General features: G+C 36.7%; 1 protein-coding gene across 1 annotated transcript in view; it reads right to left on the minus strand.

The window, feature by feature from the left end:
• The window catches only part of DDX10 (DEAD-box helicase 10), a 298,208-nt gene that overhangs the window by 218,850 nt on the left and 63,114 nt on the right, over window positions 1-16,244 (minus strand). The window contains exon 11 of the mRNA XM_081261964.1: window positions 1,817-1,904. Coding sequence (XP_081118090.1) covers window positions 1,817-1,904 — 88 coding nt within the window. The remainder of the gene's footprint in view (window positions 1-1,816; window positions 1,905-16,244) is intronic.

The raw sequence follows: 16,244 nt of genomic DNA on the forward strand, positions 1-16,244 counted from the left end.
CTTATACAATCAGTTCTATGAAGCCAGATAGCATGCTATTGCTGGCAACACAACCAATCTGCTAAACCACATATGACACTCAATAAATCACATGATTTATTTCAATGTGCTATTCTAAAAATCTTTATTCTGGAAGGATCATTTGTTGTAAGCACAAACCAATGAAACAACATCCTTCCAATATTTCTTATTTCCTGATAGTTGAATGACCTCCTAATCATGCAGAAAGTCATGACATTATCTGAATTCATGTTATGTTTTTTCAATGTGTGTACTATTCTTAAAGCTTCTTTTAAAAGTTTAGATTGAATATGTGCTAGACAAAACACATACTCACAAATGGTTGTTGCATAGGCACAAATTAAGAAAAGAAAATCACTAATTTGTTTTCATTGGATTTCAGGTGAAGTGAACTTATAGAAATTCAACTTAGCGTAGCTCAATAGTTGATTTTCATATTTTGGAATTCCTTTCTCCTAATGTAGCAACGTTCTCAACAATGAAAGACACAGATTTCAATCTCAGACTGAGACTTTTGATAACTATGTGACCCTGGACAATTTTTAATTTTCTGAAGCTAGCATCTAACCTCTGTAAAAATCACATCAACACCACCTACCTCATGTGTTCTTGGGAAGATTAGATAACACAGTGCATGTAAAATATACGTGAACCAGTCAAGTCATGACTAAGTGCTTGGTACATAGTAAGGACTCAAATTTTAGCCTTTGTCATTGCCATCATTTTATGCATAGCAATGATTTGCTAAAGTATAAGTCAGTAATAAATAGAAACTTTGATCTTTAGTAAAACTTGCTTCTCTGCTGGGAATATCCAGTTTCAAAATAACAAAGAACCCAACTACTCAATGTTTTTCTGCCCGAGTTACCCCAACAATCTTATCTCCTCCTTCCTTATATTCTTCCTCCCACATCATGTGCCTGCTGAAATAGAATCCAGCCTCTTAATCACTCCTCTCTAGCTCACTTTTGATATGCTATGAGAGAAGCAAAGATCCTATAACTACAAGGAAGTTAGTAAAAACAATGGTAAAAATGCAAAGCTTCATAAGAGTACTCATAATTGTTAATTCAAAGATTATAAACTGGGTAGATTGGAAGGCACAAGTCATAATCATCTCACATCTTCCTTTTCCACAGAATCTACTGCTAGACACTATGAACTGAAAGAGTAAGTATAACTAAACATGACTTCTCTCATCATAAATAACTGGTATGTAAGGTAATGAATATTAATGTTTGATTTAGCCACTCCAAAATGTATACCGTTTCAAAATCTCATGTTGCACACTGTAATGTAATTTGTCAATTTAGCAAATAAGTTACTTTTTAATTTCATTTTTCTAATACAGAAGATTAAAGTCCAGAAAAGCAATAAGAGAATAAGTCATATTTACAGATTAAAATTTCATCCCTAAAGATAACTTGACAAGAGTTTTATCCTTTCTAGAAATTTAACCTAATATATAAAGATATTAATTTCACAGTCAAAGTTCATTCAGGACTTACAGTAACTTTACTGAAGAAATGTAAAGTTTATCCAATACACTAGAAAACAGGGCACTATACGTATAAGAATAATCTTAGGATTTTCTGTGTATCTCTGCAAGACTATATACAGGTTATTATAAAAAAAAACACTTTGAAATTTTAAGGAATATTTTAGGTGCATGTACAAATTACACTATTTGAATATGTGATACATGACCATGCAATGTAGAAATAGCAGAACAACAAAATTTAAACTTATTATTTATTGCACTCCAACAAAGGTACCCAACTCAGAAAGAACTTACCCTTTGAGCTCTTTCTTTTAAATCTTGATCTTGGGCTAAAAAAGATTCCAATTTTTTCTGTACATCTATAAGTTTTTCTGGATTGATTCTTTGTAACAAAAAGAAAGATATAATGGTTACACTAAGAAATCTGAATTTTAGAAATGATAAATAGCATATAGCATTTTTCTATTTCCCTCAATATTGTTTTTAAATATATAACATTTCTCATCTATGACCCAAGTTAGACCAAAATTACACTTGATCTAAATCTCTCTCCTGCATATTATGAATAATACAGGAGGAAAGAAATGACAGATACTTTCTCTAAACACCCCATGCTGAGTGAGTGAAGGATACTTAGATTAACAACATAATTAGCATTGATTACTTCTTAACTCTATAAAGATGGAAAGTAGCTTGAGCAAGATTAATAAAATGGAATAAATGAAATCTAATGTCATTTTTAAGTATTTCCATTTTCTTATATAATAAAATCAATTTCAAGTAATAAACAAATACACAAAAAATATAAATATTGATTTACCTATTTAGAAGTTAGGCTCAATGTAACAGAGACATAACTTAAAACTCTGCCTAGGTAAGCTGTAGGAAATCCTGAGATTCTTTTAAGGGTACAAGCTTCACAACAGACTTCACTTGTTTCCTTCACTTTACACTGCTTTGAACCACTTTTTCCTACAAAGCCAGGGTGATGATAGGTGGTTGTAAAGTGACTATTTTTCCTGTTTTTATTGCAGAAATTTTTAAAACACCTAAAAGTAGAAAACTTTAAGTCTCAACAATTATCAACTCATAGCCAATGTGTTTCTTCTAAATCCTCAACCATTCCTGTCCTTATCTAACTACTGTCTAATTTATTTCTAGTCAAACCAAACCAAGGTGTTTCAATGGCCCTTATACTAGTGAAATTTTGATGAATTCCACTAATAATCCACATATCCTCAATGAGAGAGAGCACATAATATTTTGAAATGGACCCACAACCTGAAACATTTCATTGAAAGTTTCATTCTTTCAACTTTCTCTTTTAAAAAAAAAAAAAAATATTTATTTTTTAGTTATAGGCGGACACAATGTCTTTATTATACTTTAGGTGGTGCTGAGGATAAAACCCAGTGCCTCACACATGCTAAGCCAGCGCTCTACCTGAGTCACAACCCCAGCCCTCATTCTTTCAACATTCAATGCTTCCTAAAATTAATAAATTCTCCTTTATCTCTTTTATTTTCTCCAGTTACAGTCTCCTGAAAATTTTGTTTAAACAGAAACCTTTAATTAAAAAATTCAGACTTCTGATTTTTAGAGGAAGGAAATGGAAAGGGGGAATGGAGAGAGGAGGTAGGAGGTGAACCCAGGAACATGGCTGAATGGAACACTCCCGTGAGCAAAGCCCACTGGGGGAACCATTGGGGCACCGGAAAACTTGAACCTGCAATTTAGAGATAGATGGAGGCTCAATGTGAATAAGTCTGAAATACATAAACTTCAGGAGGACCCATTTGTGAATATAGGAAACTCCTAAACTTGCTTGAGTCTTTACACCAGGAGTCAACCACCAGTATCTGAGAAAAAAATTCCTCATGATTCTGGCAGAGGATTGGTGGGAGCATTTTAAAATACACTATAGCACTAGCTTCCTCTTAACTAGTTTCTCCTAAGATTAGTCCTTATTAATGAGAGTCCAATCTGCCAGGGGTTTATCAGAGCCCGACAGGTTTGGCTCTGATAAAACTATTTTGGTTTGGACCCTAAATGTCACCAAGGCCATGGGTTGAAGACTTCATTGTCAGCTTGGGGTACTACTGGAAGGTAGTAGAACCTTTAGGAGGTAGAAACTGGTGGAAGATGTTAGGTAATTGGGGGTGAACCTTTTGAAGGGGATATTGGGTCTCCAACCCCTTACTATCTCTTTGGTTCCTGGCCACTATGACCTGAGCCATCTTCCTCTGCCATGTGATCCTTATCATGATTCTCTGCTTTAACATGAGTTCTAAGTGATGGGGCCAAACAACTATAGACTGAAACCACAGGTGCTGAGAGACAAAATAAATCTTCCCTCCTTGTAAGTTGATTTTCTCAGGTACTTTGTCCCAGTCAGGAAAGGTGATGTACACATACAAACTAAGCTGGGGAAAGGGAAAGCCACCTCTGGCCACCCAGCCTCACTTAAGCTTGGATGGAGGTACTAAGGACTACTTATGAAGTTCACAGTCCAGCGATACAGACTTACTCCAAAACTGAAACAAACTGGGCATGGTAGTGCATGTCTGTGATCCCACCAACTCAGAAAGCTAAAGCAGGAGATTCCAAGTTCAAAGCCAGTCTCAGAAATTTAGTGAGGCCCTAAACAACTTAGCAAGACCCTATCAGAAAATAAAAAGGTTTTAAGAAATGACGGGAAAGAATGGCAATTATCAAGAATACAAGCAATAATAAATGTTTCTAAGGATGTGGAGAAAAGGTACACTCATACATTGCTGATGGGACTGCAAATTGGTGCAACCTATCTGGAAAGCAGTATGGAGATTCCTTAGAAAACTTGAAGTGGAACCACCATTTGACCCAACTATCCTCCTCGGTCTATACCTGAAGGACTTAAAATCAGCATACTGCAATGATGTGGATATGTCAATGTTTATAGCAGTTCAATTCACAAGAGCTAAATTGGAGAACTAACCTAGGTGCCCTTCAACAGAAATGGATGAAGAAACTGTGGTCTATGTATACACAATGGAATACTACTCAGCCTTAAAGAAGAATGAAAATGGCATTTGCAGGTAAATGGATGGAATTGGAGAATATTGTGCTAAGAGAAATAAGCCAATCCCAAAAAGCCAAAGTCTAAATGTTTACTCTGATATGGGGATTCTGATCCCAAAAGGGTTGGGGGAGGGGGGTGTTAGAATGGAGTAATTTTGTATTGGAAGGGGGTATGGGGGTAAAAAGAATTACCCTACGTACATGCATAATTGCATGAATGGTGTAACTTTATCATGTGCAACCAGAGAAATGAAAAGTTGTGTTCTATTTGTGTACAATGAGTCAAAATGCATTCTGCTACCATGAATAACTAATTAGAATTTTCTTAAAAGAACTGGGGATGTGGGTCAATGGTTAAGTGCCACCAGGTTCAATTCTGAGTCAAAGGGGGGGAAAAAACTGGAACCTAATCACAGGACTATAACACATGTCCCCTCCCTATCCACATTAGTCAAGGGCCATTTACATCCATTCTTTTTACCCCATCACATCAGCTATTAAGGAAAAATTACAAGGCATACAAGAGACAAAAAACAATTTGAAAACAGAGTCAAAACCATAACCAACTGTGGAAAGTATACTGAAATTAACAAAAGTAGGAATTTGAAACTAAAGTAATATACTAAGACTTCCTATGGATTTAGTAAACAGAAAGCAACAACAGACAGAAAATGTAAGCTAAGAGATGGAAAACTTAAGAAGAAATCAAAACTAATGCTACAGATCCACACCACCACCAGTAAGAAAGAATGTTTCTGACAGGCTTATCAGCAGATTAAACATGGCTAAGGATAGAGTATGAGCTTGAATAACATTAAAAAATCCAAAATTGAAAAACAGAAAAAAACAAACTGATAACACAGGACAGAACATCCTAGGTCTTATGAAACAACTACAAAAAGTCCTCCCAAATGGCCCCAAAGCTAAAGTCACTGGACATTAAAATCTATTTCTCAAACAAGCACATATATAAAATTACAGAAAGCACTTAACCCAGTAATTTATTAAGTTATCTAAACCTATTTTTCCTAGAAGTATTATATTAGTATATTTTAATTATTGACTCTAGATGGGGGAGGGGGTGTTCAAGATGGCAGAATAAAGCAGGTTTCCTGGCTGCTCCATGGTATGAAATCAAGAAAGCAGAAAGGCAGCTTCTCAGCAAGGTGAGTGAACAGGGAAAAAAAGGGGGTCAGGAGGACTTTATTGGAATTTAATACCGGACACATAAACACTCCCCAACTGAACTAAAAGGCACACAGCACAATAGCACTGCTCGGAAAAGCAAACATATCTCTCCCAGTGGTATGTGGAAGACAAAGAAAGGAATCATTTTGTAGCCACAGCGCAAGGATCAAAAGCTGAGGGAGCAGAGTTCTGGTAAACACGAGTCTGGCTGAAAATACAGGCTGGCAAACCCACACTACATAACATAGACTGTGCCTAAGTGACCAGGAGAAAATTAAATATGGAGAGAGGTTTACCCAGGGGACAACTAGTTGTGAAAATGCACCCCTCTCTTCCCCCCTCCTCCAATCTGGCTGCCTGCAGGAGTGGCAGGAAGAGACTCACATGGCCAGGAATTCCAAAGAGTGCATGCAGGAGATACCAAGTTTGGAGACTGAATCTGAGACCAGGAAACATAGGGTCCGCAGGTGAAGTAGTGAACTAAGAATTGGCTCCTCCACCACATGAAAGGAACCCAAGGGAGATCCTGGAGTACAGTCTTCCAGTGTGGACCCCAGCAATTGCTGGGCCTTGTAGGTGTGCTAATTTAAAATCTCCAGATCAATTTGCATCCAGCGAAGAGCCTGGAGCCTACCAAAGCCTAAACTGTCTCTCAAGACGTTCTGCCTATGGGATTACTTTTCTCACCTTAGCAACCCCACCCTGAGGTGCCCTTCAACGGGAATGGATGAAGAAACATCAATCTCCAGACAACCCCTCTTAACCACTGAGAAGGGAAGTCAAGAGTCTTTTAAACTCCATTAGAAACAATTCTTTAACTTTTCATTTTGTTTTTCCCTTTTTTTATTTATTCTGCTTAATTGTGACCTTAATCATTCATGGACATTTATACATACTAATATTTAGGACTTTGTCTTTCCTCATTTCTAGCATTTTTTAAATCATTTCTTCATGGATCAATTTTTTGAGGACTAGGAAATTTGATTAGTGTATTTAAGGGGGTTTTATTCTTTTATTATTTTCATTGTAAACTTTTACTTTATATATTTTTTCTTCTTACTTATCTACTTCCCTTCAATCTCTCTCTTTTTCTGCTAACAGCTAATCTCAATTATTCTCTTTTTCACTTTTCTTTAATTTTTTAGTTCTATCTTCTCTCCTCCTCCCTAATAATCATCACATCCTAAACCAGTTCTGTTAACTCGCTATCCACCATTTGAAATTGCAAACTATTTTACAAACTATTCTGCAAACTTACTGTTTTTATTGTTGAAAATGACTCATCATTTCTGTTTGTGACAAATTCGTACACATCATAGCAGAAACTATTCAGTTTAATGCTGTATGTTGTTTGCATTGGCTGTTATTATTATTTGTCTTTGCCTAAACCATAAGATACAGGAAACCTTCAGGAACACTGTGTCTATAGGTTAAAAACTCTCTACTGCATTACATTCATACTGTTAGATGAGTAGAAACACAAATAACATGAAAAAACAAGGGAACAAATCGCCCCAAGCAAACCAATAGAATTCAGTAACAGAATCCATCCCTACCACAGTGGAAGAAATGTCAAAGAAGTTCAGAATGTACATAATTAAACTAATCTATGTACATTTTCACATTTAAACTGTGATAAAGGACAGTGTAAGGAGTGATATTAGAGAGAAATTACAGGAAGTGAAAGATCACATCAATAAAGAGAGATTTTGGAAAATAAAATTAAGAATAAATACTCGAACTGAAGGGATCAATAAACCAAATTAAAACTTCAATGGAAAGCATCACCAACAGACTAAATGACTTGGAAGACAGAGTTTCAGGCAATGAAGACAAAATATATAATCTTGAAAATAAAGTTCACCATGGAGAAAAGATGTTAAGAGATCATGAACAGAACTTCCAAGAAATATGGGATAACCCATAATATCAGAAAATTTCCCAAACCTAAAGAATGAAATGGAAAATCAGATACACAAAACTTACAGGACCTGAAATATACAAAATTACAACATACCCACACCAAGGCAAATTATTGTGAAAATGACTAACATACAGAATAATGATAGAATTTTAAAAGCTGCCACAGAAAAATAAAAAGTCACATATAGAGAGAAACCAATCCAGATCTTAGCTGATTCCTGAACCTAAATCCTCAAAGCTAGAAGGTCTTAGATAATATATATCAAGCTCTGAAAGAAAATGGACGCCAACCAAGAATACTATACCCAGCAAAATTAATCTTCAGAATTGACAACAAAATAAAAATCTTCCATAATAAATAAGTAAAAAGAATTCACAACTAGAAAACCTGCTCTACAAAACATACTCCACAAAATATTCCATGAAAAACAGCAAAGGAAAGAACTAAACCATCAGAGGAGAAACTAATTCAAATTAAAATATATCAAAATGACAGGGAATAAAAATCATATCTCAATAACACTGAATGCAAATGGCCTACACTCATCCATCAAAAATCATAGACTGGCAGACTGGATTAAAAAACAAGACCCAAAACTATAATCTCCAAGAGAGTCACATCTTAGACAAAAGACAGTCACAGACTGAAAGTAAAAGATGGGAAAAAACATATCATTCACATGGATCTCATAAACAAGCAGGAGTTTCTATCCTCATATCAGATAAAGTGAACTTCAAGCAAAAGTTAATCAGAAAGGACAAAGAAGGGCATTTCATACTGCTTAAGAGAATTACACATCAACAAGACATAACAATCATAAATATTTATGCCCCAAACAATGGAAAAATTTATGTACATCAAACAAAACTTTCTCAAATTCAAGAATCAAATAGACCACAACACAATAATACTAGATGATTTTAACATACTTCTCTTACCACTGGATAGATCCTCCAAACAAAAACTAAATAAAAAAAGCTATAGAAGTAAAATATACCACTAATAATTTAGACTTAACAGACATATATAGAATATTTCATCCTTCAATGACTGGATACACTTAATTCTCAGCAGCACACAGATCCTTCTCTAACACTGACCATATCTTAGGCCACTAAGCAACTCTTAGCAAGTATAAAATATAGAGATAATATCTTGCATTCTATTCTAACACCTGGAGACTAAATAATATGCCACTGAATGACCAGTGAATAACAGAAGAAATCAGGGATGAAATTAAATATTTAGAGGTAAATGAGACTAGGGATACAACATATCAAAATCTCCAGACACTATGAAGGCAATGCTAAGAGGAATGTTCATTGCGCTGAACTCATTCATTAAAATAACAAAACAAAACAAAAAAACCTAACATTACATCTCATATCCCAAGAAAAAGAATAAATCAACACCTAGAGCAGAAGACAGGAAATATTTATCAGGGCTATAATCAATGAAATTGAAACAAAAGAATGAGAAAAAAATGACAAATTAAAAAGTTGGTTATTTTAAAAAATAAATAAAATTGATAAACAATTAGCCAAGCTAGCAAAGAGAAAGAGAAAACTCAAACTATGATGGATCCAACATGGCGGCGGGAGCTGAGAGATCAGTTCTCTGACCTCTTCAGCTGCGCGAGCAAAGGGAGCCTTGGACCGACTGAGTGCTGTTTTCTCAGGATCAATGGGCAATGCTGGGCTGACGTGGACCTGGGGTGAGCAATTTGCGCGCCTCAGAACCCACACCAAGCCCGGAGCGGGTGAATTCTGGCTTTCCGTGCACAGTTTCTGGCTGATTGTCTGCGTCTCACCACCAAACCGCAGTGATTCAGCACTACGGAGGCTCCCGCTGAATAGAGGGGCAGCTCTTCGCTTCCTACATGAGCCTTTTGAGGTGATACCAACTGAGCCTTCATAGGCAGTGGGTCCAGGATTAATACAGGGCCTGGGAGAGGCGGACTGGACACACCCTTCGCATCAGACACCTGGCAAAGGGAACAAATGGCAGCCCTTCGCATTGGACACCACCATGGCAGATAACTGACATCGCCAGAGTTTTGCGGAGGGGATAGCTTCATTGAGACCGTTATCTGCAGGTGTGTGACCCTCGGGCCCCTCCTCTCCACACAGCGGGGAGATCTCGCCCCACCCCCAACTCTAACCGTGAGCGTGACTGTCAGACCAAGGGAATCAGGAGCAGCGCATGACCCCCGGCTACCGCTCCCACCAGCACTGACAACCGAGGTCTCTTGCGCCAGCTCCTGGGGGCGTGGTTACTGGAGGGAAGGCAGAATATGCTGATGGTTCCCAGCCCCGTGCTCCACAACCTTAGGGTCTGGGGGAATGGCAATCAGAAAGACTGGGCCCAGTCATTCAAGAAAATAGGGCTCCCGGCAGCAGCAGACCCGGCGTGTAGCCAGTTTTGTGCTGAAAGTCACTGGTGAGCCGGGCCTGGCTGGAGGAAAAGCAGGGAAGTGACTGCATACCAGGAAAGGCCCTGGGCGCCCAGGATTAGAGAGCCGCCCAGTGGGAGAGGAGGAGCCGCCTCAAAGTGATTGGTGCCTGCGTATTTAGAGGAGAAGCTTGACCTTGTGGACACAGCTCCACCTACTGGAAGAGAAGTTAATCGAATGCTAAGACTGCATTTTTTAAATTTTTTTTAATTTATATTTTTATTTTTTTATTTTATTTTTTTATTTTTATTTTTCTTATTTTTATTTTTATTTTTTGTCTTTTCATTTCTTTTCAATTTCCTTATTCCCCTTTTCTTGAATTCTACCTGTTTACTCTCATTCTCTTTAGCGACTTCTTCCCTCCCCTTCTAATACCTTTCCTCCCAAACATTCCGACGCTGTTTATGTGTAATTTACTAAATGTGTATAGGTAAATGTTCCGAGGTGTTATATAGTGCTACCAACTCCCAATCTACTCCCAAATACTCCGGACCATTCTCCTGTTAATATCCCTCGTTAGTAGAGCAATCTTCCAAGGTTGCCAAGATATACCAACCTCTATACCATCACATTACTCAACCTAAACATAAGTCCCAAGACCAAACCACAGATCGCTATATGCCATGAGAATCCGTACACAGTTTATGAAACGAATAAATCTGCTTTAAAGTGCAATAAAATTCATCATCTCTAGTCATAGTCTCCCATCACAAAGGAGAGACTCCAGAGATACACAAAACCAAATTAAAATTATAGGAGTAAACAGTAACTCAGGAGTCAAACAGAACTGGAAGTAACATGAGCAGCATGAAAAAGCAAGGAAGAAAAGGAGTACAAACAATGCAGGACAGCCTAAATCTACAGGAGAACCTGGAGGCATCAGAAAAATGGTCAAATAAAGAACTCAAGGAATACCTTATACAGATACAATGGAATCTTAAAGAGCACATGAGACAGCAAATTCAAACAATGAAAGAACACATTGAAAATGAATTACATAAACAGATAAAAGAAGCAAATAAGCAACTTTACCAGGAGATAGAGATTATAAAAAAAATCAAACAATAATCCTAGAAATGAAGGAAACTATAAATCAAATTAAAAACTCAAACGAGAGTATCACTAGCAGAGTGGCGCAAGTAGAAGTCAGAACCTGAGACAATGAAGACAAAATATATCACCTTTAAAACAGTCTAGACAACTCAGAAAGGCTGGTAAGAAACCACGAGAAAAACATCCAAGAGATATGGGATAACATAAAAAAAAAAAAAAACTTAAGAGTCATCGGGATAGAGGAAGGTATAGAGGTCCAAACCAAGGGAATGAGCAATCTATTGAATGAAATAATTTTAGAGAACTTTCCAGATATAAAAAGGGAAACGGAAGTACAAATTCTAGATGCATACAGGACACCGAGCATACAAAATCACAGTATACCAACGCCAAGACACATTGTTATGAAGATATCCAATATACAGAACAAAGAGAAAATATTAAAAGCTACAAGAGAAAGGAGGCAAATTACATTCAGGGGTAAACCAATAAGGTTAACGGCTAATTTTTCATCACAGACGATGAAAGCAAGAAGATCCTGGAACAACATATTTCAAACACTGAAAGACAATGGATGCCAACCAAGAATTTTGTATCAAGCAAACTTAAGCTTTAGGAATGACAACAAAATAAAAATCTTTCACGATAAACAAAAGTTAAAAAAATTCGCAGCCAGAAAACCAGCAGTGCAAAGCATCTTGAGCAAAATACTACACGAGGAAGAAATGAAAAACAACAACCAAAACCAACAGTGGGAAGTACCTCAGTAAAGCAAGAGTGGGGGGGGGGGGGTGCTAATCATAGATAAACAAACCAAATTTAAAAAAAAAAAACAAAGATAAATAATCAAACATGACTAGAAGTACAAACCATATATCAATAGTAACCCTAAACATTAATGGCTTAAACTCACCAATAAAGCGACAAAGGCTGGTAATCTGGATTAAAAAAACAGATACAACAATATGATGCCTTGAGGAGACACATTTGATTGGAAAAGACATACAGAGGCTGAAGGTGAAAGGTTGGGAAAAATCATACCACACACACGGTCCTCGGAAGCAACCAGGGATGGCCATCCTCATATCGAATAAAATCGACTTCAAGACTAAGTTAATCAAAAGGGATAAGGAAGGACATTATATACTGTTAAAAGAAACCATTCACCAACAAGACATAACAAATATCAATATTTATGCACCAAATAATAGTGCTGCAACGTTCATAAAATAAACTCTCCTCAAGTTCAAAATCAAATACACCACAACACAATAATTATGGGTGACTCCAACACACCTCTCTCACCAAACAAAAGTTGAATAAAGAAACTATAGAACTCAATAACACAATCAATAACCTAGACTTAACCGACATATATAGAATACATCAACCATCATCAAGTGGATATACTTTTTTCTCAGCAGCACATGGATCCTTCTCAAAAATAGACCATATAGTATGCCACAGGGCAACCCTTAGTAAATACAAAGGTGTGGAGATAATACCATGCATCTTATCTGATCATAATGGAATGAAACTGGAAATCAATGACAAAAGAAGGAAAAATCCTACATCACTTGGAAAATGAACAATATGTTACTGAATGATGAATGGGTTACAGAAGACATAAAGGAGGAAGTCAAAAAATTCTTAGAGATAAATGAAAATACAGACACAACATACTGGAATCTATGGAACACAATGAAAGCAGTTTTAAGAGGGAAATTCATTGCCTGGAGTTCATTCCTCAAAAAAAGAAAAAACAAACAAATAAATGAGCTCATACTTCTTCTCAAACCCCTAGAAAAGGAAGAGCAAAACAACAGCAAATGTAGCAAAAGGCAAGAAATAATTAAAATCAGAGCGGAAATCAATGAAATTGAAACAAAAGAAACTATTGAAAAAATTGACAAAACTAAAACTTGGTTCTTCGAAAAAATAAATAAGATTGACAGACCCTTTTCCATGCTAACAAAGAGAAGAGAGAGAACTCAAATTACTACCATAGGGGATGAAAAAGGCAATATCACAACAGATGCTACAGATATACAGAAAATAATTAGAAATTATTTTGAAAACCTATATTCCAATAAAATAGAAGATAGTGAAGACATTGATAAATTTCTTAAGTCATATGATTTGCCCAGGTTGAGTCAGGAGGATACACACAATTTAAACAGACCAATATCAATGGAGGAAATATAAGAAGCCATCAAAAGACTACCAACCAAGAAAAGCCCAGGAACAGAGGGGTATACAGTGGAGTTTTACAAAACCTTTAAAGAAGAATTAATACCAATACTTTTCAAGTTATTTCAGGAAATAGAAAAAGAGGGAGCTCTTCCAAATTCATTCTATGAGGCCAACATCAGCCTGATTCCGAAAAGACACCTCAAAGAAAGAAAACTACAGACCAATATCTCTAATGAACCTAGATGCAAAAATCCTCAATAAAATTCTGGCGAATCGGATACAAAAACACATCAAAAAAATTGTGCACCATGATCAAGTAGGATTCATCCCTGGGATGCAAGGATGGTTCAATATACGGAAATCAATAAATGTTATTCACCACATCAATAGACTTAAAGATAAGAACCATATGATCATCTCGATAGACGCTGAGAAAGCATTCAACAAAGTACAGCATCCCTTTATGTCCAAAACACTAGAAAAACTAGGGATAACAGGAACTTACCTCAACATTGTAAAAGCTATCTTTGCTAAGCCTCAGGCTAGCATCATTCTGAATGGAGAAAAATTGAAAGCATTCCCTCTAAAATCTGGAACAAGACAGGGATGCCCTCTCTCACCACTTCTATTCAATGTAGTCCTCGAAATACTGGACAGAGCAATTAGACAGACAAAAGAAATTAAAGGCATAAAGACAGGAAAAGAAGAACTTTTGGTAATATCGGCATTTTGGTGATGTTAGTTCTGCCTTTCTATGAACAGGGTATATTTTTCCATCTTCTAAGATCAACTTCTATTTCTCTCTTTAGGATTCTGTAGTTTTCATTGTATAAATCTTTCACCTCTTTTGTTAGGTTGATTCCCAAGTATTTTTTTTTTTTAAGATATTGTGAATGGGGTGGTTGTCCTCATTTCCATTTCATAAGATTTGTCGCTGATATACAGGAATGCCTTTGATTTATGCGTATTGATTTTATATCCTGCCACTTTGCTGAATTCATTTATTAGCTCTAGTAGTTTCTTTGTAGAACCTTTTGAGTCTGCTAGGTATAGGATCATGTCACCGCAAATAGTGATAATTTAAGTTCTTCTTTTCCGGTCTTTATTATTATATATTACCAAAAGTTCTCTATAGGTTTAATGCAATGCCAATCAAAATCCCAAAGGCATTTCTTGTAGAAATAGATAAAGCAATCATGAAATTAATCTGGAAAAATAAAAGACCCAGAATAGCAAAAGCAATTCTAAACAGGAAGTGTGAATCAGGAGGTATAGCGATACCAGACTTCAAGCTATACTACAGAGCAATAGTAACAAAAACAGCATGGTACTGGTACCAAAACAGGTGGGTGGTCCAATGGTATAGAATAGAGGACACAGAGACCAATCCACAAAATTACAACTATCTTATATTTGACAAAGGTGCTAAAAGCATGCAATGGAGAAAGGATAGCATCTTCAACAAATGGTGCTGGGAAAACTGGAAATCCATATGCAACAAAATGATCTGAATCCCTTTCTCTCCCCATGCACAAAAGTTAACTCAAAATGGATCAAGGAGCTTGATATCAAAACAGAGACTCTGCGTCTGACAGAAGAAAAAGTTGGCTCTAATCTACATATTGTGGGGTCGGGCTCCAAATTCCTTAATAGGACACCCATAGCACAAGAGTTAAAAACAAGAATCAACAAATGGGACTTACTCAAACTAAAAAGTTTTTTCTCAGCAAGAGAAACAATAAGAGAGGTAAATAGGGAGCCTACATCCTGGGAACAAATTTTTACTCCTCACACTTCAGACAAAGCCCCAATATCCAGAGTATACAAAGAACTCAAAAAATTAAACAATAAGAAAACAAATAACCCAATCAACAAATGGGCCAAGGACCTGAACAGATACTTCTCAGAGGAGGACATACAATCAATCAACAAGTACACGAAAAAATGCTTACCATCTCTTGCAGTCAGACAAATGCAAATTAAAACCACCCTAAGATACCATCTCACTCCAGTAAGAATGGCAGCCATTATGAAGTCAAACAACAAGTGCTGGTGAGGATGTGGGGAAAAGGATACACTTGTACATTGCTGGTGGGACTGCAAATTGTTTCGGCCAATATGGAAAGCAGTATGGAGATTCCTCAGAAAGCTGGGAATGGAACCACCATTTGATCCAGCTATTCCCCTTCTCAGACTATTCCCCAAAGACCTTAAAAGAGCGTATTATAGGGATACAGCTACATGGATGTTCATAGCAGCACAATTCACAATAGCTAGACTGTGGAACCAACCTGGATGCCCTTCAATAAATGAATGGATAAAAAAAAAATGTGGCATTTATACACAATGGAGTATTACTCAGCACTAAAAAATGACAAAATCATGGCATTTGCAGAGAAATGGATGGCATTAGAGCAGATTATGCTAAGTGAAGCTAGCCAATCCCTAAAAAAAACAAATGCCAAATGTCTTCTTTGATATAAGGAGGGCAACTAAGAACAGAGCAAGGAGGAAGAGCATGAGAAGAAGATTACCATTAAACAGGGACAGGGACAAGAGGTGGGAGGGAAAGGGAGAGAGAAGGGAAATTGCATGGAAATGGAAGGAGACCCTCATTGTTATAAAAAATTACATATAAGAGGAAGTGAGGGGAAAGGGAAAAAAACAAGAGAGAGAAATGAGTTATGATAGATGGAGTAGATTGAGGGGAGGGGAGGGAGGATAGGAAGGGGATAAGAAGGGCAGCAGAATACAACAGACACTAGTATGACAGTATGTAAAAACGTGGATGTGTAACCAATGTGATTCTGCAATCTATATACAGGGTAAAAATGGGAGTTCATAATCCACTTGAA

Source organism: Spermophilus citellus, assembly GCF_964194105.1.
Source record: "Spermophilus citellus genome assembly, chromosome: 2".
NCBI classification, from domain to species: Eukaryota; Metazoa; Chordata; class Mammalia; order Rodentia; family Sciuridae; genus Spermophilus; species Spermophilus citellus.